Here is a 26,631-nt window from a genome sequence, read left to right as displayed (position 1 = left end):
ATTACGTGAATGTGGTCCAAGGAGTTAGTCAGGCGAGGCACAGTGTTAATAGCTACTGTCTGGCTTGTGTGTGTGTGTGTGTGTGTCTGTTGGGGGAGAATATGTAATGCAAGCTGGGTAGGGCACAATGAAACCAAAACAAAGAGTGCAAAAGATGAGAGGTGAAAATTTGAAATTTAGCATGCATTGTTTAAGCACACAGGCAAATCTCTGAACTACTACTTTGAGACAGCATGCCAAAATGCTACAGCAGGAACAAAAATGCACCCACTTGATTTTTTTTAAGTGAAGAGTCACAAATTAGTCTAGAAAATTGCAGTACTATAATAGAACTAATGAAACTGGTAACCTCTCCTCCCATTCCATTTTTTCATTATGCATCTATATATTTATTGGCTGTAAATACTATCAGAAAGGAAGTGTCTGCAACATTGAATTTTTCTTCCATACTTTAATCAGACTAGATGATTTCCAAACATTTCTAAAGTAAGAAGAGTTATTTTCTGTGACACTAATGTATTCATCATTTCACTTTCGTCAGCGGCTAAGGATTTGGGTACGCATTTGCAATTGACAGGAGTTCCACAACACTCTGTAACATTTTAAGGTCTTGCTGTTTATTTTGCATACCAGTACAAACTTTAGATCTAAGTGCAGATCTCAAAAGACAATCATATTTAGCACAAATGTGTTCTAAAGATCCTGGTAAATTTTCTTTTTCTAACTGACAGCCAATAGCTGGCCTAAACCGACCATGAGATGTTGTAAAAGCAACCCGTAACCATGATTTAGAACAGAGATATGCAACTGGGTACCCTTCAGATGTTTTAGACCACTGGTTCTTAACCTTGGGTTACTCAGGAGTTTTGGACTGCAACTCCCAGAAGCCTTCACCACCAACTGTGCTGGCTGGGGTTTCTGGGAGTTGCAGTTCAAAAACATCCGAGTAACAAAGGTTAAGAACCACTGTTTTAGACTATCACAGGTCACAGCTAACAGAACTGGTGATCAGGAATTGTGTACACTGTAGACCAAATAACCTGGAATGCACCAGGTAGTCTAATCCTCAAGATATAAGGGTCAAACTACAAGATCGCATACCCTGTCTTCCATGCTATGACTGGACACAGATGACCTGACATTCATGATTAAGAATGTATTTATCCTAGGTAAAGAAATGCCCTTAACCAGGGCTGGTGATATGTGATGCTATGGCCATACCCTCCAGAGGGGGGAAGAGAATTGCACATGTTATAAGGGGGTGTAGAATGTTTAATGTAGTTTTATCTTTAGAATTTAAAGGGCTATAAATCCTATCATTGACTGCAGATGGGCAATCATCTGTAGCTTTAATAAGCATATTGAGCAGTATACCTTCATAAACAGGCCCATGTGTAATGAATGGGATGGAATGTCACCTCAAATGGAACACTCTTTATTTACTACCCCACCTAACACTACGGAATGTTACCCATAATGCCATCCCCACACCCCAAACAGTTTGGGGTATTGGTGAGGGGATGGATTAGGGCATCCCCAATCAGATTAGTCTGCCTAACTATTAGAAGAAGAAAATGTGTCATACTGTATATCTGCCATTTGCAGTAACAAACCTACATCAAGTATCACATCTAGTTTATTCCCAGGCTATTCAAGAAGTTCAGAATTACCAAGCATGGTGGCATCCAAATTCATGAGCCTTACTTATAACATCAGGGTTGGAGCCCAACATCCTTGTGAGTCATCTGCTTATTGCAGAAAAGCCAGAGAAGAAACATCTGCTCCTGAGATAAAGCAGAGGTCTCTGTATCCAGACTTGCACTAAGGCACAGCTCTTGTATGTAGCAAGTGACATTGTCAATTACCTGAGAGTACGTATTTTCAGAACAAAATGCCAACCACTTTTATTCCTGCCTTTGCAAACTCAACTCATCTAACACTGTGCAACCTTAACAGCAGCCCCACCTCCTGGTTCCTGTTAGATATGTATATGTGCATATGTATGTGCATGCACATTAACACTGGGACAATGTTTTGATAACTGTAAAAGACCGATATCAAAATTCAAGGTTTTGTGTGGATACAGCTTTAATTACTCTTGTGGACATTCATTCTGAAGACAAAAGAATGGAATGTATTAGCACTCAGGGATGCAGAGTGTGAACTGAAGAATGGATGTTTTCAAGTCAACAACACAGTTCTAAGTCTAAAATTGTTGGAACAGAAAGGAAAAAGATTATCCATTCAATAGCAATTGCCTTGACTATTCCTATCTCACCTAAAAAAGAAACAGAAGCCTGAATGTATACAAATAACAAGATTTTTTGTAACAATCAGCAGCATATAGATAGATAGATAGATAGATAGATAGATAGATAGATAGATAGATAGATAGATAGAGAGAGAGAGAGAGAGAGAGAGAGAGAGAGAGAGAGAGAGAGAACATATAATTTGGGATATTTTAAGATAAGCAATCTTTCTATCTAGCTCTAAAAGCCAATCTAAAACAAACATTACTCATTATTTGAACCTCAAAAGCTATCTTTTGAACATAGGAAACTGAAATGCCCTTTATTAATATTCTTTATTAAGATTCTTTAAATTTTCTAAAATAGCATTAAATCAATTTTTACAATGTTTTAATTATTTCTGCTTAGAAAGCTAGAATACAATATACACAATCAGTGGAAGATTTGCTACATTTCAAAGTTCCTTGATAATTCCATTTTCTTTAATCTGTGTGTAGAACACTGCACACAGTTTCTAAATATTCAGACATTCTTCTTTCAGAAAGCTGTTTTATAGTGTTGTATACTGGTTTCTACACAGGCTTAGAACAGACTGCAAGATGCACCATTGAACATCTGCTGCATTTCACCCCTTGGGCTACATAGTCCCTTACAAAGCATAGTTTCTCCTTCACTGGAGTATTCCTATGGATATTTCATGGAGCTATTTCAGTATTAAGGTATTTCAAAAAATGATAGGAAGAATTGCAGCATGCATCCTGAGGATGTTCCTGCTGAAGCCACTGTGCAGTTTGGGAAGGGCTGGTACTTGTATATTTCCCACCATATTTTTCAAAGAGCCAGTTAACATAATAATTAATATGAAACATATTTCAAAGCAACTGATTACGAGGAGATAGCTCAAGACACACACACACACACACATACACACACACACATGAATTTTGGGATACTATAATCATACACATATATCCCTGGGAATATGTTCCACTGGATATAGCATGGCTTATTTCTTAGTAAATATGCATAGGATTGCAACCTGGTAAATCCTTAAGAAATGAATCCCTTCCCTGTAGAAAGACCAGTCAAAAGTTGGGTGTGGCCATGTATTTTAGGCTGCCCTCACTCTTGTTCATGTTCATATAGTGGTATCACAAACATATGGCTTCTGGAGGCATGTAAGAAAAGAACATATATTTATGATAGTTTGACTTCTTTGATTGAACTGGTGACTAAAGATAAACCAGTTCAAACACCTGCAAGATGCAAAATCAGTGCCATGGCTAGAGACCTATACCATTCCCCTTCTAACATTCATATCATTTTGTCTTTTAGGAAAGAATACTACAGAGTGAAACTATTCCGGCAAGGCATACTATGTCAACAACAATCTTACGAAATAGGCAGCTATGTGTAATTTAAGAATCCCTCAGCCCCTGTACATTCAATTTAACATTTTATTGTGTAGCATTAAAAGATGGCCAAAAATAATTAGCTGTTTATCAGCACTGACAACAAATTACGACTACAACCTGCACACACCAGATACTGACCTTCTGTCTACACACTATACTGTCTCACCAATGATACCACTACAACCTCTTTAATGCTTACAAGATATCAAAACCTACTAAGAAAAGGACATATGGTAATATTTTCCTCCATTTTCCACAGCCGAAAACAAACAAAAGATGCAATGGTAGAAAAAAAAATTAAAGGGCTTTCCTACATCTTTATTTTTAAGACTCCAGACCACTCCTATGGTCTCACTATACTGTACAGTATATACATTTGCTGTGTCTGTTTACATTACCTTCTTGGGTCTCTTCTTTTTCTGATTACTTCCATTGTATTTTTCTCCACCATCACTCTTCTGAGCTGCTTCCTCATTCATCATTTTGAATAGTTTGCAAAGCACCGAGTGCTGCCATTAAACCTTCTCAAAGATACAGACCATTAGCAAATGTGTCACTTGCTGAGGAGGAGGAGGGGTGTGTATGCAGAGAGGGGGAGGGTAGGAGAGAGGAAAGGAAGCGTACGCACAGGGAGAGGGTGAGCATGATGGTGTTGCCATGGCAGCAGCTACCACAACTGTTTATCTGACTGCATTGTTAAATCTGATTTAACTAATTATCACAGGATCTTGCTTCTTTCGCAGAAAAAAAAAAGCTCCTGAATGGAACATATAGAGATTAGAACACAATTAGGGAACAAGTGTAATGACCTGGTTTCGTAGTTAATGTAGACAGATAGATATGTGTGTACGGGTGCACGTGCGCATGCACATGCATGTGTGTGTATGTGTATGAGCATGTGTGTGTGTGTGTGTGTACACAGAGAGAGAATGTATGTATCCATCACTTTCTGAATACTGTACTCAGATGCCATACATGAAATCTGTCATAATATTGTGTTGGGAAAACAAGTATACTGACCTAGTTAGAATACAGATATCTGAAAGCTATGGTGCCCTCCTGTCATAATATTAGGGAGCTCACTGTACCAACTTTGCTCTTTACACCATATATATTACACTTGCATGTTTTCCACATGATCTTTTCTTTTATTCACTGATTTTAAACTCCCAATGTAGTTTCTCACACTAGCACTCTCTTTTTTTTACCATGAACTTCAGATTTTGATCTAAGACGGGGTGGGCAATTAATTTCTATAGGGGATCACATGAAAAATCTGAAATGTGTCCGGGGCCAAACCAACTTTACTTTAAAATAGACCCCCATTAGGTGGGTAGTAATAGGCCCCCATTGGGTGAGGCCCTGCGGTGAACAAACTACAAGGATGACATAGCTAACTCCCTAAACTTTTTTAGGACTGGAGTGATGACCGGCCGGCCAGACAGGAGCAGCTCGCGGGCCATATGTGGCCCGCAGGCCGCACCTTGCCCAGGTCTGGTCTAAGCATACTAATTTTAGAGATTTATAGTATTAGAAAAATATGTTGAGTGTGTATTTTAATGCACATCTATCTAATCAGAGCTTCTTGAATCAATACCCAACTGAGAATGCAAGTCATCCTTCAGGTTTTGTGAGGCAGTTCCAAAATCAAACAATGCATAGCAAACAGGAATGTACATAAAAATGCATAAACTCACAAATATAAGGTACAAAATGCATTCTGCTAGGGGTCTGTAGAGAAAAATGCACATATGACATAAAATTGCAAACTAAATTTGAAATGCAAAGAGAAATTTTGACAAAAATGTGGACAAATTTTTATGTGGGCTTCTTTATAAAAATCTGTAAACTGTTGTGGAAATGGGCCAGAAGAACTTTAAGACTGGAATAATCAAGAACTGAGCAAAAAATAAAATGGAAAAAAAAAACCCATCTCTGACAAATGTATCAGATGTTTATTAACATATTCAGATGGGGCACAGTCAGAAGCCCAGAGGCAGTCTGTGCACAGCCCCCACTCAGTTTTCCAGCATGCTGCAAAAGCAATCTTAGTCTTTATTGCTCGAGGTGGGAGTCCTGAAGGCTTCTCTTCCACTACTAAGATCATTGCTTCTCTGCCAGTAGTGTGCCAGTGGTGCAGAAACTGGAGGCAGATGTGAAAGCCCATTCTAACCATGGTGATCCTGCTTCTAAGACCCACCTCTAGAAGCAGTTGTATGTTCTCTGTGCTTGAAAGTGTCCAAGATGTATATATCTGCAGCCCTTGTCTCCCTAGCCAGCACCACATGTAGCCTTCCACGGAAAATGCTGTGCACCCCAGATACAGTATATATTTGAGATATTTAGCATATTTTTTGTACTGTCAGGCAAAAAACAAAAACAAAACAGGAGACAAAAATGTTGGGGCTCTTTAAAGACTAAGTGCTATGTTTTAATGCGACATTTCATGGATCTGAGAACCTTTTATGTCCTCAGACATAAGACTGAGACTATAGGACTATAGCCCCATGACCAGGTGGGGATACAGATAAGGAACAAAGTCGCAATGGTTTGTTAGTAATGGAATAGGCTTCCAGGCTGTGAAATAATATCAGTGATAAAGTAACAACTGCATAGTTGACAGAGTGTTAAACTATGGAAATCAGTGTAGGTTTTAACACTTAGTAATGGCTTAGGAATGCTTGATTGATATTCAGTTCTTCTAAGTGGGTCTCCAGCATCCTTATATACTTCATCTCAGCAGTTAATATTTCAAGTCTCATCTTGTAGCATTCCCCCCAGCCCCCCCCCAAAAAACCCAGTGACTTTCAGGTCATTCATAGAGTGTCCAGGTAGACTAAATGCTAAATTTATGTCCATTAATTCTTTAGCATTGAAATTGTAGGATGCAGAAAGTCATTGTTGTACACAGAGAGAGGGAGAGAGAGAGAGAGAGAGAGAGAGAGATCTGACTTCAGATATGGCAATTTAATATAAGTGTGGGAATACAACACTGGCTAAAAATACAGCATTATTCAGTCCAGGTAGCCTAAAATAAAAATGTAAGATGATTAATGTCTCAATTATCACTCATTTGTCCTACTCTGCCAATCTACTGGAAATCGTTACAGTTAGCAGATGGGCTCTGGGGCCTCAAGTGGGAAAAATCTGGTGATCCCAATGTATTGTTTGCTAAGGCAACATGAATTTCAAAAGAATATTAATACATTTAGTGTGCAGATTTCAGTTTCTGGACGGCTGTCCATGTCAGTGATTACAAAACATTTTCTGGCAAATTGCTGCACAAGCTGTCACACTTCATGCACCAAAGGCCCTTAGAAACCACAGGGTACGGAGATCAAGCTGTTAACCTGCTAATGGCACAATTCTCCATTCTTTTACTCATCAGACTGCCATCATCTTCCACTAATATGTCAGTTCACAGAAACAACTATGGTATGGGAGATCAATATAAGTAAAACACAGCAGGGATACTTGTCGTATTTAATTCTCGTCATTTGGCTTGTAATATATTTACATTTTTAAAATCTTTTTTGTGGGTGTGCATATTGGTAGAGGGAAGCCAAGCTTTAATACATGCCCTAGAATACTCCAAGTAGCTTGTCATTAGTCTTTACTTCGTGGTTTTGTATTATTATTTTTACACTTAATTAAAGTCCCACTAAAGAACTGAAGCAGATGTGAAAACCAGCTGCTAAGACAGCAGGATGTCCATTCAGTCAAAGCAGAAGCAACCGTAAACCATTCTACTGATTTGCCTCAAGGACACAAGTACATATCTGTTTTCACTTATGCAATTCAACCACAATTCAACACAGGATTTAAAACAACAGATTTACAAATTTATCTATACATATTTATTTGGAAATAAATCCCACAGGGCAACACTGCACCAATTTGCAGTTAGGAATGCATCAGATTGCACCAGGCTGGAGTTTACATAAGTTTACTCAGACATTAGACTCTCTGCATATAATGGGACTAATTCTTTAGCACTCCCTCTTGGATACACACCTTAACATGGTGAACATGGAGGCAAGGCGAGAGCAGCACTGTCAGAAGGCTTGAGTCTGTTATGAGTCTGAACTATTAGCAGGCTCACCCATGCTGGAATGGCCAAACCTGAGATATGAAACTAAAATGCATGCATTATTTTCAGGAATGAATTGTTTCATCTGCAGAAAAGAACTGATCGTTTCAACAGTGATGAAGCTATAAAAATTCTTGAAGAACTAGTAAGCTGCAACAGGGGTGGAATGCTACACTGGCAGAGGAACTTTCATAATCAGTGGAAGTGACACTCAAGCTAACTCTACTTAGCACAGAGCAGAAAAAGTCAAAGGTAAACCACTTCTGAATGGCATCTTCAAAAACCAATGATGAGACAAACCAAAATGAGACAAGAGAGTGGTGGGAAAATGTGACTCTTACGTTGGAAGGCAATCAATCGAGAACTGCCAACTATAGGGCCTTCTCTGTGGCCACTCCCAGGTCTTGAAATATTTTGCCTCGTGAGGCAAGGTTTGTTTCCCTGCCTGCTGTTCTTCCATTAGCAGCTGAAGACCTTTTTATTCTATCAGGGCTTTGGCGATTAAGAGCCTCAAATGATATTTTAGCCATGTACTAGTTTGCTCTTTTTAAAGGCAAACTAGTATTACTATTTTAATGAACTATTCTAATAAGATGTTGTATTTAATTCAATTTTATTGCTCATAATTTAAATTTTCTATTGTTTTTACCAAAGCCAACTTGTGTTTCATTTCTGTGAGAAAGGTGGAAAAGGAAAGGGAAGTACAGGAAAATTTAAGGAAAATCAAAAGTACATATGAGCAGTGCTGTTACTTAAGAACCAAGTGGATTAAAGCTCAAAGGACTTCTAATTGCTGATGCGTACAGAAGCAACAGAAAAATCTGATGCTGCACGGCACTTATAATTAGAACATGGAATGTAGAAGTTTGAATCAAAATAAGCTTGCAATTGTAAAAACATGAACATGGGCTGAAAAAAAAGTGGACTGAAATAGGACATTTCACTCAAACAATTACAAATTGTTTTACTCTGGGGAACACGGACCCAGAAAAAATGGTGCATTTTATGCTCCATGCAAAGATGCTGAAAAGGAAATTGAAAGTTTTTGTGCAAATGTACAGAAAGAAATCAATCACACTTCAAAATAGGATGTGCTGATGATCCTGGACAAGGGAAATGCAAAAGTAGGAAGTAAAGCAGATGCAGGCATCACTGGAGAATTTTGCCTAAGTGTTAGAAACAAAGCAGAAGAGTGATCAGAATTCTGGGAAAACAACAATTTGTTTCTTGCAAATGCTTCGGGCAACCTAACAGAACAGACTACATGGAAGAAGAAAATTGAGAATGTGTTTGTGTGTGTGTAGCTTTTAACAGACAAAAATTACTACTCAATTGTTGCCACTGGGATCAGGACCACCACTACCAATCCAGTGATGATTTTTGACTGTTAGAAGTTCCTCCCCCAGTTTCAAAGCTCCCCAAGGCTCCCCCAGGGCAAAAGGAAACTCTAGGGAGCCTCAGAAGCCAAAATGAAGGGACAGAAAGTTTTGAGTCAAAATAAATTAAATATTTCTGACACACCAATCTGGTGTACACCTGTGGATCTATATCAACAGAATATTGCCCAGTAAAAGAAGCCATAGACTTTAGTTTGCAAGACCTGAAGAGCATTCCTAATGATAGGACTTTTTGGAGATCATTAATTGATAGGGCAGTCAGGAGGCAACACATAGCATCTAGCAAGTTGGTTTAGAATTACAGGCCATGGGTTCAATCCTACACACAGTAACTTGGCAGTAAGCCAGTTAAATACAGCATAACTCTTCCACTAAATATGCACACTTGATTTTTCTGCTTAACTGTGTTATGCAATTCCATTTTCTGATGATAAACTACTTCTGTCATCTCTCGTAAATAAAATTGAGGGAGGGGTGATTAAATAGCAACCATTTAAAAAAGAAATACTACATGCCTATTACAGGCAAATTATTGATGTTCATACAACAAGAATGGTGCCTTACAGTGTAGTTCAAGCAAATCATGCATCTAAGACTGAATGACATTTCTAGGATCACAGAAATTGGCAATTAAAATACACTGGTTAGTGCCAGAATCAGAAACAATAACATGGTTTCCATGTGTCATTTAATTTTACACCTCATTCTTTCCCAAAGAAACATTTAAAATACATCAGTCTTTCAAAATATACAGCTGGCATTTCAGTGGTATTAAACAAAAGTGCTATTTACATATCTATGAAATAGTAGCTAGCTTGAATAATGTATTTTTCAGATGACCTTCCCTAATCTGCCTGCAGTCCATCCCCTTTAGGCATCAGTATAAACTATCTATCAATATTTGACTTCATAATTAAAGGTTTACACCCATATGGAAAATAAGGTATAATCCCATATTACCAACTGGGATTTTACATAGATATCATTTGCTTCATATATATGCCAATTATACACAATATTTAGAAGGAACTTTTTTGAAAATATAAAGCTCTGTTATGCTCCACTGAAACCACATACAGTGGGGTTTCCTTTTTGTATGGCTTTTTTCTCCAAATGCATCACTTATAATAGATGCTATCAATAAAAGGGCATTAATGAATAAATGCAAATTTTCAACATCAAAAATTTACATATCTACAATTTCCTTAATCAGTTTGCATTGGGTGTTACACAGAATAATCATTATAGCAACTAATTCTTCCCTAACTAATTATTAGTCTGGGATTATCATCACCTGGGATTTCCATGACCTTCTCTTAATAAGGGGGTTCTGCTGGTTACTTTGAATCATAGCCTGAGGTTGCATCTGTCCAGCATTGATAAGAAGACAACAATTGAATAGTGCAAATCATGGAATGCCAGATATGAACTACGTTTTATCAGCAAATTCATCAATCACGGCATGTGGAAGGAAAGTAAGCAGGATAAGGAACTTACTTTTAAATTGTATGTTCAAGAAAATGGCAAATTTTAGATTATTTTTTCCCAAAGGGAAGAAGCCAAAAATGAGAACATACAGCATAGGAAATCAATGCCTGTAACACAGTACTGTATTTTGTAAGAGAGACAGCAGGAATAGAAGACCAAATATTATGCTACAACCTTGAGTCTGCAAGAGCTGAGTGAAGCTGCTGGCAATAGGACATTTAGGAGGTCGCTAATTCATGGGGTCATCATAAGTCCAAAAACTTGTAAACAGCATTTCTGCTTTGGTGTAATTGCAGAACAGCAGGCATAACATGGATTTCAGCTGTCTCTTATTACAAGAATGATGCCCAACAAACTATTTAAATAGACTATGTATTGTTAATGCAGCTTAATTGTAAGGATTCAAAGGGAACAAAAGGACAATATTTTATGTATCTCTATCTCTGTGTTTATCCATACATGCCTCTGAAATATTAATACATAAATATTTACAGTATAACTGCTACTGCTGGGGAAAATGATACAGGTTTTCTAAAGAAAATCAGGTAGTCAAGAACCTGCACTAAGCGTCCTACGTGTAATCATGTGTGAGCACAATTTTCTGTACTGTAATCACACAGAGTTCCTACTCCAGTCCTCTGAAGATGCCGGCCACAGAGACTGGCAAAACGTCAGGAAGAACAACCTTCAGAACATGGCCAAAGAGCCCAAAAAAACCACAACAACTATTGTAATCACACTGTTAAATCTAGAGTTACAGCCCTCTGCAGCCACATGCAGCTCTTGAATTCATTAAAGATAAATTTAATAGAAGACTTTTGTGGCTTTCCCACAGATATATTTTTCCTGCAATATAATAAAATACTGACCACTTCCAATGAGCTGTACCTAACCATACTGCTTGCCAAATTCTTCAAAGCAGTTCCATCCAAATATGAAGTCCTGCCAACAGGACTGGAGCCGAGCTAAAGTCACTGAGAAATTAGATGTAAGGATCAGCATGTTCAGATAAACCAAGGAATACAGCAGTACTGAAATGCAGACACATCTTACTTCCTCCCCAATCCAAAGTCTCTCTCTGCTTGGGGTGGAAGGAACAGAGCCCAATGGGAAGATGCTCCATGAACTCAAAAAGCTGTGGGGGAGGGAAGGGGAAGGTATAGAAGTGGTAGCCAGTTGAATCTTTTATAATTTCTTGCTGGAGGGGACATTGCTAACCAGCTAGAAATCTGAGCAAGGGTAATTCTGTTGGGAGATAAGGATACACAACAATATATAAATGCTATTTCAATGTTTCAAGGCTTTTCACAGAATTCAAATTCCTATGCATTATTGGGAGCTGCATGATATTTGGTCATTTCACCACCAAACTGTGGAGTGGGATGCATGCCTTCCATTCACAGCACTACACACTATGAGCACTATGGGAAATAATGCACCTCTCAGCTATCAATCAAATAGAGGAGGGGGAAAGAAGCAAGTCTGAAAAATGGAACACTTTGCAAGGAGAATTTCTTCCACAGAAATATTAATATAGTAATATTATTTCATTTGCATTAGCCTTTCACTTGAAACATACCATTTTTCTGCTATATAATACAGGAAACCTGATTGCATTAAGCATCCAGTTAGATACATCCTTTTAATCATCATCATCTTCATTTTAGAAGTGCAGAGCTGGAAGGGACCCTATAGATCCACCTTTTTAACAGGGAGTTCAGTCTTTATCAAGGAGGAGCAGTGTGGAATTGAACTCCCAAACTCCAGTTCTGCAGCCAGATACCTAAACCACTGAGCTATCTAACAGTTAATTTAGAAATTGCATTTTCATCTTTCAGATGGAAATAAAAGTGAATGGCTCTTGGGTACTTTGTAATTGCTATCTTGATCACATGCCATGTTATGATTGCTATAGTAACTAGATATCTTGTATGACTATGTACTTCCTGAGAAGGAGCATTTCCTGAAAGTGCTTTTGATTCACCCTCCTCTTTTGCTTCACTTTCACTTTAAGAAGCTATTTCTCTTTGCTTGAGGCAATAAAGATCATCAACATGAAACCTCAAAACACTGTGTTTTCTGAAAGTAAAGATGGTGTGGAATTAGGTCTCCTAGGTGCAATGTTTGAAGTCTTCAAGGTGCAATGTTTGAGGTCACTGGATTTACATAAACTTGGCAAACAAAGCATTTTATAATAATATTTTGACAGACCTTTTAAAAAGTCATTAAAATGTTTCACCATAAGGTTGTCTGTTCACTGTGAATCTTAATAAGGGGAAGGGAGAGAGAGAAATAGAGTAGACATTGTCTAGAGGGGCAGGGTAAAAATCCAAGAAAGAAAGAAAGAAAGAGAAAGAGAGAGAAGTCCTATTCAGCCATTACCTCTGCTGCCATAATCAATATAGAGATGGAAGCTAGTCCCACCCCCTTCTTTGTCACCTTATATGCGCCAACAAAGATAAATCTGAAGTGGTGAAGATCTCTGGAAAATGTGGGTTCTTGCTCATATGCAGAGCTGTCCTCTTCAAATGTATCCCTGCTCGCATGGAGAATGTGACATGAAAGGAGATTGAGGCTATCAATTCCTTTCTGTCTGGGTTGACACTACTAGGTAAGAAAACTAAGGAAACAAAGAGTTGGAATGTAGCATAGATCCACATTCTAGCCAAAACAAAATACATCTCAATAGGCCAGTCATTATCTCTTAGCCTGACCTAACTTATAGGGCTTCTATGAGGATAAAGCATGGGAAAGGAGAGCTGCATAGTCTGTGTTGAGCTCAGTGGAGAAAAAGCAGAATACAAGTGGAACTAAAAATACTAATTCATAAAAAGTAAGCATACAAATGATTTTTTAAAAATCTAGGACAGGAATTAAGATTTACACTGCCTTTTTCCAGGCTCACTGATGTATTAATGGAGATATTGCTAGCTTATTTAAACCTGAGGTATTCATTTCCCCCCAGTTCTCTTATTTTTAAGGGGTATAAGGGATGGTAGACTATATTAATCTACACCAAAAATTAGTCTTGTGGTATATTAAATTCATTTTGGCACAAGCTTTCATAGACAGCCCACTTTCACAAGATGAATGGAATGGGGGAGCTAATCGGTTATGAGCCACTTTGATATTTTGACAGATAAATGAAGTGATGAGTAACTAAAAACAGCACAAAACTATGGAATTCAGGTTGAGCGAGTGTTACTAGTTCAATGAGTTTCATGGCCATGTAGGGACTCGAACACATGGCTCTCTCTTTTTAAAATTTTCTAATAAAGTACAGTATCACCTGTCCTTGCTTTTGCCTAGAAAGAGTGGTACATAACTTCAATATGTAGGTGAGTTTAAATCCCCATTCTGTTCTAATACAAAGTGCCATGTAGCTGCCATAACACTATCAGGAGAGATAGCTGAATAAGAAGAAAAAAGCCCTAGCAATAATTAAGTTTCTGATTGATTTCTCCCCTTTTTTCTTTCATTGTGGATGTGTATGATAGCTATGATTATTCAGAAGTGAGAAAAATGTACTTTACAGATGCCCAGAGATGTTGATCATCATATCACTTCATCCAGGTTGTGAAATGTATTATTGGCTCACATGGGTCCTTGAGGCTTATCTCTATTCATTTAAATAACGGGCAATCTGAGCAAGCTTGATGGCCAATTTTTTGCCTTTAGATCTTAGAGATTGTCATTTTGAGTCATTAAAAAATAAAAACAAAAACAAAGGCAGGAGGTGTCCAGAGAGGCACTTCAGCTTCGTTATTGAGGGTTTTGTAGAGTGTCAGATCTTGGGAGATGTTCTCAAATTTTAAAAAAAAAATCATCACTCCTAGAAGCCTCCAGGAGAAGAAATAGTTCTCTTTTTTCATTTCCCCACTTTTGGATTGTTGTTGTTGTTGTTGTTTTTAAATGAGGGCTCTCACATGACTTTAGGGTGCAAAAATGTCCCGGAATTTGCATAGCACAATGTGAGAGAAAACATGGGTGAAATATTGAGCAAAGTATCAGTCACTGAGCTTTCCTTCCCTTTATTTTACCTGCTCAAACAATACGAAGAAAATCAGCATAATTTTTCTGTTCAAAACATTTGAAAACATTACGAATATTTAGCAATTATAAAGCTGAAAAAGCAAGCATGCTGCTGAAAACACAATGTGCAATCCAGATATGAAACAAACACTGTTTCCAATTGTGAGGTGGATTATGTTGAACCAGTGTCATGCTAACTTTTTTTTCCAGTGGTTGCTATGCCCACAGATAGTGCACATAGAATCTTCCAGATGCCGGGGCTGTTTTCTCCCAACAAGTCAAATTCAAAGCAACATGAATGTTTACTCATTCTTCTTTATTCATTGCAGCAGACCTAATTATTAAATTCTGTCAGTTCTGTTTTTCAGAGGCATGTCACACAATTCAGCTGAAATCTACACAAAATACACTATGTTAATCAACAGAATCATTAGAGATAATAATTTATTACCTTCCAGATTCTCTTCCATTCAGAATAAGACAGAAGATACCTCCATACTCACTGATGCAACACCATGCAAGTTCTTCCTACCTTAACTTGCATTGGTGCATAACTGCTAAGCATGATTGCACCTTGGGCTAAAGTAGCATGGAGAGAAAGGTTTTCCTCTCAAATCTGCACAAGAGTTGTGGAAACAAATGGACCTACATTGGACCAAATCTGATGACCCTTCCATCTTGAAATCTTTTATTTTCAAAACTAGATTAGAGCTCTATATTATATTTATCATGTTTGCTTCACATATGTTTCTGAGTGTTCCATGTACAAAGTCTTCCCTCTAGCCTATGTAGATTGAGAGAACCTCAGATCTAACAATAACTCATCAGACTACAACAGAAGGAAAGATGGAAGTTGGTGTTGCCCCATTTCTTAACTGAAAGACCACCTCCATGAAGCTTCTTCCTTCATCAGCTGCTGGCTACTAATGCCATCACACCAGTCTACAATAGGAAAGGGATAGAAAGCAAGGCTGTTCCATAAAATCTACTGAAGGATCACTTCCATCATGCTCCTCTCTTTTATCAACTGGTAGCTACCATTTCATCAATCTGCAGCAGAGGGAGAGATGTGAAGCAAGGGCACTGCCACCAGCATTGCTAAAGACTGCTTTCCATTTGATCGCTCCAGCATGTCCAGGCACCTCAATAAAAGCTGTTAGTCAACAAAGCTACTTCTGGATCAAGCTCAAGGAAGTTCACACCTTAAAGAATGGGACACAGAAATTCTTAAAAGCAGCGCTGTGTCCACCTTTCTGGAGTAAAAGAGCAGCAGTAGTGGGACCTCTTGGGAATGGCTGCATTATACCACCTTGGCTCTTGTATTTAGAAGCTCTTCAGAATCTTAAGCTTTCAGCTGCAGGCATCTTAGTTTATATTTAAATCCAGCACTTTCTTACTTTGAACAATGGTTGAATGAAGTGTTCACTATGTTGCAGGGCAATCACTGTTAGAGCAGGTCCATAATGTTGTGATTGTTCCATTTTCAGGGACACAGGGTGGTACTGTGGATGTTGTGCTATATTAGAAATCATCCTTTTCATCGTTCCTGATACATCTACTATTTCTGACCATTCATGAGAGTGGAAAGGTAAGTGAACTGTGTAGGGAAAAAAAGGCAGCAGCAGAGTGGTCCTTTACTTAGTTCCATGCCTTACCAGGCACATACTAATGCTGACTGCCGACACTCACGCTACCTGTAAGTATGCAAAACAGACAACATCTCTATCTATATTAAATGAATCTTTCTGGAGAGGAGAACCTTCTTTTTCCTGAAACATATTTAAACATTAAAACTACTTCTAAAAGATAGGAAGCTTTTAGCTGTCGCAGTAACTGAGAAACACCCAAACCCCACTGCTGGTTTAGCATGGACAATAACAGCAAAGGGAAAGAATGATATGTTCTCGGACACTGCAGGACATTCAGAATGCTCTTTTCACTAACAAAAGCTTCTTTTATTAGGAAGTAGGGAAAAAGGCTTTTATTCTCTAGACTTTGATGGAATCACAGCAGGGCAAGGGCACTGAGAAAACAAGCATTTGCTACCCTGGTCAAATGGCTGTGAACTTAAGAGTTCCTAGAAGTGTTTTATCTCCTTTCACTCATTATTACATGGTACTATGCAGACTTGTAATAAGGGTTCATTTGAGAAAAAGAAAGAAATGCAAAGGTCTTTCTGTTAAAAGTTATTTGGGCTTCCTCCTCATGTGGGTTTCTAGTCTCTGGGTGAGAAATGTGTCTGGCACCAAGGTATATACTGGAAAAAATACTATGAAACAGAACAAAATGCATTTGTGAAAATGAAATTTGCATGTATTAAGCATGGTTCTGCCTTCACTAGGCATATGGGTTGACTTTGAAAACAATGTAGGTTTTACAAGCTATTTAAGTCAAGCACTATTGTCACTGCAGTAATTTTAATTCAAGCTACTGTATGTTTCATGCTCTGATAAAGTCCCACATGGCTATGGAACAGTATAGGCTCTCATGTACAAGGAAAGTCTGTGTCTCTTGATCAACAGTAGAGTAACCCTGGGGACAAATACAGTTTCCCTTTCCTTGATCATGCTCAATTTTCTGAGGACAAAGCTCCTCTCTTACTGAATTTTCTGTGAACAATGCCAGGGACATCTGAGTTGACAGGTACCAAATTCATTAATTTAGATTCAAACACAAACCGAAGGGGGGGGGGGGACAGGGGACAAAGCAGAATATTTTTAAATCTTCAGACAAATGATAAGACTGCAGCTGAGTACCTCCTTATATTTATTTTGGAAATGGAATGGAGTGCTAATCACACAAAAAAATTAAAGTGAATTTGAAGCAAAAAAAAATTACCCTCACACCCTCACCCACATGAAAACCAACAGATTTATCAGAGACCTTAGTTGCATGAAATAACTATTTAGGTATGTAGTGGGGTACAAGTATGTGTGTGTCTCTACATTACAGAGAAAGCAGGACAAATTTCTCAAAAAAGTAATACAAGAACTAAGCATACCATAGTACTTTGTGGAACAGCAGTTAATACAGAATCTAATCAAATTAACAAGACCCAATCTATGTAGCTGTGACCTGCAACTGGCTTACAGCCACTGGTGATGAGTAGGCATGGCCAGATCAATAATGTAAACAGATACTTGCTCATCTTCAAATGTGATTTATTCTAACAAATGTTGACAGTGCCCTTCTTTTATTTACATAGGCCAAAACGGATCAATATCTGTTCAAGAGAATTAATTGGGGGTGGGATTTAAAATAATAAATTGGTGAGTGTCAGAAACTGGCAAGGTTCAGAAACCAGTGGATGTGGATTTCAGTCTCCAAAAGCTTCTGCAGCTGATCTGAATCACTCTTCCGACACTCAGAAAGAGAACTACAATGAAAAGTCACCAAATTGGAATTCACTGGGGAATCTGACACTGTGGAATATGGTCACAGTTGGCTCTTTGAATTTCCAGCTTGCTATAAAAAGAAATATTTATCCATGTTCAGGTGTCTGTTTGCATCTATTGATCTTTATTTGCTCATTTATCCCCACCTTTCCATTCTGAGGTCTCTTGTGGTTTCACCACTTTACAAGTTAATCTAACCCAAGACTTCAAACTCAAATGTCTCAAATGTTCCAAGATTATTAACCAATCTGCAAGATGCTAATTAAGTTTGTGTTTTTTTATTCCAGTGCATACTTGACTTGCAGTGTTTTCCACTTAACTTCTTGAACTAAACAGCTGTGTAAATGCTTTTTAATGAAGGGTCACCGGAAAACCTTCTGGAAGTCATCTGATTTATTTTTTAAGTAGATCTGAAGATGTCTGCAGCTAAGTTGAAGGTGCTGCCTTAGGTTTAAGAGTGCTGCTCTTTTGTCTTTGAAGGAAGAGAGCATGATGAATAAAATAAATACAGAAGCAATGATGAATGAAACCATCCACAGCAGTCGGCATTTCTCATATAATACTAATGGACTGCCACTCATATCAGCTTCACATATGGGAGTAAATTCAAGAGAAATGTTTTAAAATAAGGAGAAATGCTAGAGATATCAGTCAGTAGAAAAGTAGTGGGGTGCAAGACGTGGGTAGGGGCAAGAAATTGTGAGGTTATAGAACCTCCAGAATATGTTTCCTGGGACAGAAAGAAAGAAGGTTGGCAGGTAGAAGGAAAGCATAAAAAAGAAGGTTGAAATAGAGGAGGTAAAGAGGGTGAACCAAAGATTTTAAAAAAGGCATGTGAGATAATAAGACACTCTTCCTCCATTTACACCTGCATCCGTACCAACATGGTAACCTTTTCTTTTCTTTTCTTAAGACATGATTCTATGCTGCTGAGAAATACAGGTATGTGCACAAATGAATATAATAGGAGCAGGCCCAATTGCAAGGGAATTCCCCATCTGTCAGTCTCCATGAAGAAAGGAAATAATCTGCTGAAAAAGAGTGAAAATGGTTAGGTCCATTCATGTTTAATCTTCTCATGGCATGAGACAGCATTTATGTGTATGTGAACAAGACTAATGTGACAGAAGAAAGAAATGGCCAATTCATGTCACTGTGGATGATACACAAATTCCTTGCCATGAACATGTGTTACTGCATTCAAGAATTACAGTTCTGACTCTCAAAGAAACAGCAGCTTCTTATATTTCCCTTTCTTACATTCTGGCACATGTTAGTAGTGGAAACAAAGTGCCTGGAGAAGGGCAGAGGAGGAGGAGGAGGAGCTGAGACAATGGCAGGTCATGCAAATACAATGGCCCTCCCTGGACCAGCTGGGGCTGTTCCACTTCAGTAGCCAGCATAGTGCTGCCTGTGTAGAGGAAATGGAAGGCAGATGAGTATAAAACAGGGCTGGGAGAATATTACAAGTCTTTGTAGCATGTATATGTCTAGAGTTATGGAGGAAGGGCATAACTGTGCATCTGGAAGTAAATGGAATTTGGTCAAGTGATATCCAATCAGTCCTGGAGCTGTTAAAGCTGGATTGGCACTGAAATGGTAGTTATTAAATTCCCTGCCTCTTGTGTTGCTTGTAAAGTGAGCAGTACCACAATTAGGGGGAAAAGGAGACTCATGGGTTCGGATGCCTAGGAAATTCCACTGTGTAATTGTTCCTATCAATCCTACTTTCATGTCAATAGCTATAAGCAGTATGAGTGACCCTTGTCTTTTGTGGCTTTAAGGCTTCTTTTCCTACCATTTATTACTAGGTGAACAGGAGGAAATTTTAAAGAGTCTTAGGTTCCTTTCAGCTGCAGTCATGTTGGTAGATGCCTAATCCTCATAGGCATCTGCCTATTTTACACTAAATGCAACAAATATTAAAATTGTAGAATGTTTGTACCTATATATTGTGTGTGTGTGTGTATGTGTGTGTGCATGCATGCATATGTGTTGGGTATATCTCTGTCCCTTATTTCCTGCCTTTTTTCCTCTGCTGCTGACAGAATCAGTATGCATTTTTAAACACTGATGAAATAAAGATTACTTAGTGCTAATGCACTTCACCCAGCTGCATTATAAAATAAATTGTACAGGGATTCTGCTTGTGGATCAGATTAAGGAATAAAGAAAACAGCTCTGGGTTAAACAAAGGCATTTAAGCTTTCTTAGAAGAACTCCACTGTGGATAGAGAGGTTACTTACAGTATATCACAGGAGTACACTCTCTCACATTTCATAAACATTTTAGTATATCTTTTCATGTGACAACACTGAAGAAATGACACTTGGCTACAATGTAAAGCACTGAGTATACAGCTTGTATAACAGTGTAAATGTGCTATCTCCTCCAAATAAAGCAACACACAGCCATGAATGTCTAAACCTCTGGCAACAAAAGTGAGTACACCCCTCAGTGACAATGTCCCAATTGGGCCCAAGTAGCCATTTTCCCTCCCTGGTGTTATGAGACCTGTTAGTGTCAGGAGTCTCAGGTGTGAAGGGTGAGCAGGTGTTATCGCTCTCATTCTCTCAGACTGGTCACTGGAAGTTCTACATGGCACCTCATGGTAACGAAGTATCTGAGGATCTGAAAAAAATGAATTGTTACTCGGATGTTTTTGAACTGCAGCTCCCAGAAACCCCAGCCAGCACAGTTGGTGGTGAAGGCTTCTGGCAGTTGCAGTGCAAAACTCCTGAGTAACCCAAGGTTAAGAACCAGTGCTCTACATAAAGATGGCCTAGGCTATAAGAAGACTGCCAAAACCCTGAAACTGAACTGCAGCACGGTGGCCAAGACCATAAAGCGGTTTAACAGGACAGGTTCCACTCAGAACAGGCCTCACCATGGTCGACCAAAGAAGTTGAGTGCCCGTGCTTAGCTTCATATCCAGAGGCTGGCTTTGGGAAATAGATGTACGAGTGCTGCCAACATTGCTGCAGAGGTTGAAGGGGTGGAGGGGTCAGCCTGTCAGTGCTCAGACCATACACCACACAACTCGGGTGCCTGAAAAATCTGTAGTGTTTTTAGTGAGAGGCTCCACGTGCAACAGACTGTCTTCTATTCAGATAAACTTTTTTCATGTGGAAGCAGCTAGACGCAAGACTGCAGGGTCAAAACCCATTCCCTTCTCTTGCTTTCAAAGTAACCCTTTTTTTTTTTTGAACAGCTGAATAATGAATAACCATTGGGTCATCTCCATCACATTTATTTCAATAGAAGAATTTAATAATAGTGTTATACTACTGAACATAAAGCTCTTCATTCTTAAAACTATACAAATGCCAGCTTGAAGAGGTTAGCAGTTGATGCAGTTATTTTTAATACTAATTTTTAATGCAACTTCTCATGATATATTTAACTGTGATTATTGTATAGTTTTAAATGTTTGTGAGCAGCCTTGGGTTCCCTATGGGGAGAAAGGTGGTACTGTATATAAATGAATAATATTTTCTTTTCCTGAAAATCAGAAATCTTTCATATTTACTTTGTAGCCAACTTTCTGAAATGGGACATGTAGCAGGCCACTCTCAAGCCTCTACCCATCCAGGCCTATAAGAGTGCCCACTACTTCTCTTCAAAAACTTGCTGCCACCAACCTATCCTTATAATCAAAAGGACCAGGGTTTCTTTCAAACAAATAAAAGGTTTATTGATTACACAACATAAAAAGGGTGAATCACTGTTATAAAATTAAGTTGACAATCACTGTTTCTCAGACACTAGCTCACACAGACTTCTCCCTCACTGACAGGCTCTTTTTCACTCTCAATCAATGTCTTTAACCACTCATCTCTCAGTCTCTCTCTGATCTGATCTCACACATCACACACACCTTATATAACTCAGCTCCTCCCACTTCTGCACCACCCTCCGTCCTCTTAATGGCTGAGGTTCCCCTGCCCAGCTGTGACGGACAGGTGAGAGCAGAGCTGAACGCCACAGGACGATTTTCCTCTGTGAGCAAATTCAACAAAATTGCCCGTACTTTCACACAAAAAAGTATCAATGCAAGAGCCTGCTTAAAAAGCACAGGTTTTTAAACAATGAATAAGGCATCAGATCACTTGCTCTGCTTTTAATTGTATGCACGACATCAACTATTAGTATAAAAATATGTGATCCAAAAATGTGGATTAGTGCAGGAACATATCAATTTTCTTTCCAGTCCTCTATCAAGGGAGAATGACCAAAATTTTATATGAAAGAAATTACCCATTTTTTAATTTTTCTTTCTTTTAAACTGTCATTGTTATTTTGAGCTAGTGGCAAGAACTGAAAATTAAACAGATGGCAAAGTACCACAAATAGAACTGTACACAAACCGATTAGTAGATATAAATTCCAAATGGCTAGGCATGAATCATAGAAAAACTGACAATAGGGAACATTAATGGAGACAGTTTCTGGCAGGGAGTGTAAGAAAAAAACCCACCATTGAAACATGTATAATGAAAGGAGTTATCACCTCCTAACTTCCTGTTTATCTGATTAAATAATGGAAAACATATCACTAGCCCTTGATTCAAGTAAGGAATTGTATAAGTAATTACAATGAGGATTAAGATGTGTAATATATAAACAGAAGGTTTTTTTGTGGGTGGGGAGTGTCCCATAGCAGAATTTACTGAAGCAAAGATTATTTTATTTATTTTATTTATTTTTATTTATTTATTTGATTTGTATCCCGCCCATCTGGTAGGTCAGTACCACTCTGAGCGGCTAACATAAAATATACAAATTATAACAACATAAATCCAAAAATATCAAATGTCAATTAACAAAACATAATAAATCATAAATAATAAATAGAAAAAGAAGAAGGAAAAATAAATTAAATTAAATTAAACACTGGCAGGAGGGAAGGCCTTGACATAAAGCCATGTTTTTAATTGAGTTTTAAATGTACCCAGCGAAGGGGCCGCGCGAATCTCAGGAGGGAGATTGTTCCAAAGGCGAGGGGCCACCGCCGAGAAGGCCCGGTTTCTTGTCTTCTCTCTCCGGGCCTCCCTCGGCGTCAGGCCCCTCAGCCTCACCTCTAGGCTCGCGCGGGTGGTTCGGGTAGAACTTGGTGGGTGAAGGCGTTCCGCCAAGTATCGAGGTCCCAAACCGTTTAGGGCCTTATAAGTGAGCATTAAAACTTTGAAGTCGATACGGAAACAAATGGGCAGCCAATGCAGTCTAGCCAGAATGGGAGAAATATGATGGTATTTTCTCCCTCCGGTAAGAAGTCTGGCTGCTGCGTTCTGCACCATCTGAAGTTTCCGTATCAGCCTCAAAGGTAGCCCCACGTAGAGCGCGTTGCAGTGATCTAACCTTGAGATTACGAGCGCGTGTCGAGATAGGGCCGCAGCCGGGCAATCCGCCAGAGATGGAAATAGGCGGAGCGGACAACCGACGTCACCTGTGTTTCCATGGTGAGCGTCGGGTCCAAGTGTATGCCCAAGCTGCGGACCCCACTCGCCGGGGCCAAGGTCGCCCCCCCAAAGGAGAGAGGGCCAACCAGGCCACCAACCACGGGGGGCCCCACCCTCAGGACTTCCGTCTTGTCCGGGTTCAGCCGCAAACCATTTTCCTGCATCCATTCCAGTATAGTCTCCAGGCAGCGCTGAAGGGTCAGGACGGCATCACCTGCAGTGACTTTAAATTTGTGTTCTCAAATATGCAATTAAACATTTAATTTGAAAATGATCCACAATTTTATTAAAACATACAAATATGTCAAACATTATAAGAGAAGTAGAATCTAAAGGAATCAGAAAATTCTTGAACTCTTCAGAAAAATCTGATTTCTTGGTTCCAGTCTCCATTTGGATTGGTGACTGAAACAAGGTGTACAAAATCTCTGACTATTTCAGTTTCTTCACTGCTAATGTTAAAGTTGTGTAGTTCTTCTGTAGTCATGATTTCTGTCTTCTCAATGTTCAGCTGGAGCCCTGCTTTGGCACTTCTTCCACTTCCATTTCAAGTCATTGCTGCCTTTTGTTTGTATATCTTAAATTATTGATGTTTCTTCCACCAAATTTCACTCTTACTCCATCTGAATCTAGTCCAGATTTCTGTGTACAGACTGAACATATAAGGATATAAAAGGGACCTTTGTCTGACATCTCTGTCAATAGGAAACCATTCTGTGTCTACATATTCTGTCTTAACTGTAGCTTCTTGTCCACCATACATGTTATGCATCTGGACAATCCAGTGATGAGGTATACCCATTTTTTTCAGAACATCCCATAGTTTCTCATTATCTACACAGTCAAAGGCATTGCTGTAGTCAATAATGCATAGCCTGATCTTCTGAATGCTCATCTGAAAGCACTGACTAGGCTGGCAGTTATTAACTTTATCAAAGTATGTAACTTTATCAATCTGTGCCCTCTATCTATATCTATACATATATCTATATCTATATGAAAACCAGGCCCCTCTTCCTTTCTAGAAATATATAGGAAGCCTAGTTGTATTTCTAGGCACAGTTCTACCCTAGTTTCACAGAAATCAGCTAGAAATTGATGCTCTCCAAGTCTACTGAATTTCTCTCCCTGCTTGCAGAGGAAACATCTACAGAATTATACACGTCTGTTAAGATTGCATTTCAAGACACTGTAACAGTAAAATTATTCTGCTCCATTTAAAACTATTGTTAGTTTTTATACTTTACAAAATGAATATTTTATTAATATTCTGTATTCAGAATCTCTATCTTAAAGAGAAAAAAAATACAAATAGGACAAATACTTTTACTGGTTGTTGTCTTCTTCTTGAGTTCCTTGGTTATAATTAATTACTATGCCTCAAGCTTCTAATTTCTATCTTCATTTTTCACATTGCACAGAGATATTTTTATAGAAACCCAGTGGGATGTGTCCTACATTGTCACTAAAAAAAGAGTAAAATACATTTAGTTGGTTTATTTTTAAAGCAACACCAAAAATAAACATAGAAGTAAACTGGGTATCTACCCCAGTTTTAAATACATACATTAACATGGGGAGGGTTGGGCATGTCAGGGAAGATGAGAGCAATACCATCACAAGGCTAGATTCCATCACCAATCTAAATTCCTAGCAAGGTCACTGAAGGTGAAATGTCAAATTTGAATTTATTCAAGATGCACCCATCCTCTTGAAGAATTAACAGTCATTAACATAATATTGCCATCTTTCATATAATGCAAGCAGACAAGTGTATATTTTTTTTCTCCCTATCTGTTCAATTTATGTGCAAAACATAATATATGAAAAGCTGGATTAGATTCAGATGAAGGAGGGGCAAAAACTGGCGGAAGAAATGTCAGCATTTGCGATATGGAGCTGATAGATACAGGTCATAGATACAGGTGGCAGAAAAGTAGCAATGATTTGAGACAACTTGATAAAGGTTGAAGAACACAGAAAAGCAAGATTACAGATGAGCAATCAGAAGACAAAAATAAAGACTGCAAAAGAAGTACATAATTTTAATACTGACAATGAAGGAACTTTTTTTAAAAAAAATCAATACCATGGGTCAATTATTAATCTAATGGAGACTGCAGGAAAGGAATCAGAAGACTGAGATTTGGAATGGCTCATTTGAAAAAGCTATAAAAGATCCTTAAATGTATGAATGTGTCACTGAAGGCCAAGTTCATGATCATCCACACTGTGGCATTTCTGATTACTGACAGTCAGAAAGACAAATAATTGGACTCCAGGTCAAATCAAGTCTGAAAATTCACAAGAAGTTAAAATGAACAAATCAAGTTTAAGATACTTTGCACATATTGAGAAGACAAGACTCACTGGAAAACATAACAATGACAGGAAAAGTCAAAGGCAGCAGAAAAAGAGAAAGATGCAATATGAGATGGATTGACTAAATAAAGGAGATCATGGCCTTTAGTTTGCAAGAACTGAACGGTAGGAAATTCCAGGGATCATTAATAACTAAAGTTACCACAAGCTGGAATCAACCTGAGAGCACATGACAACAAATATTTACCAATGATTTGCTTTTTAAAATAATAATCTCAAAACACAGAAAATCCTCAAGTGCCTCTATGTAAATTATGGTCACAGATAAGACCAGGATCAAACAGGGCTGTTGATTCCTAATAGGAACTTTTAGGAACCAAGAATATGTAGACATATAAGAAAACTAAGTAGCATAAAGAAACATTCTGCTGAGTTAACTTAAGACTGTGAGTCAGTGCAAAATTCTGCACATTTAACAATTTATAATGCAGTAAGAGCTTTCCTTTCGCTTGAATTTTCACGAAAAAACAAACAAGTTAAAAATTACCAAGTCCAGGGATAAAATTAAATTACACAGCAGTCTCATGCTGTACGGGTGCTTGAATCTCAGACAAGAACTCTTGCATCCCTACTGGTATAGAGCTTACACAGTCCCCCATACATATTTGTGGCCCATGCTGCAAACAGGTGCCATGAATAAGTATGAAGATATTGAAGTTATCACTGTAGTTTTAGAAGAGGTAGCCATGTTAGTCTGTGCTAGGACGTCAGGTAAAAACAAAA

At 38.4% G+C, this 26,631-nt stretch overlaps 1 protein-coding gene across 21 annotated transcripts in view; it reads right to left on the bottom strand.

Annotated features, from left to right (window-relative positions):
• Window positions 1-26,631, bottom strand: part of ANK2 (ankyrin 2) — a 328,145-nt gene that overhangs the window by 235,584 nt on the left and 65,930 nt on the right. For 12 of the 21 annotated variants that reach the window (XM_073001740.2, XM_078376590.1, XM_078376601.1 and 9 more), the window contains exon 1: window positions 4,063-4,824. The exons of the other annotated variants lie outside the window; for them this stretch is intronic. In XM_073001740.2, coding sequence (XP_072857841.2) covers window positions 4,063-4,146 — 84 coding nt within the window. In that variant the 5' untranslated portion in view covers window positions 4,147-4,824. Of the gene's footprint in view, window positions 1-4,062; window positions 4,825-26,631 lie in introns of those variants that run through there. 21 annotated transcript variants of the gene reach the window in all.

This window comes from Pogona vitticeps, chromosome 5 (assembly GCF_051106095.1).
Source record: "Pogona vitticeps strain Pit_001003342236 chromosome 5, PviZW2.1, whole genome shotgun sequence".
Taxonomy (NCBI): Eukaryota; Metazoa; Chordata; class Lepidosauria; order Squamata; family Agamidae; genus Pogona; species Pogona vitticeps.
This window is presented reverse-complemented; position numbering and strand designations above follow the sequence as displayed.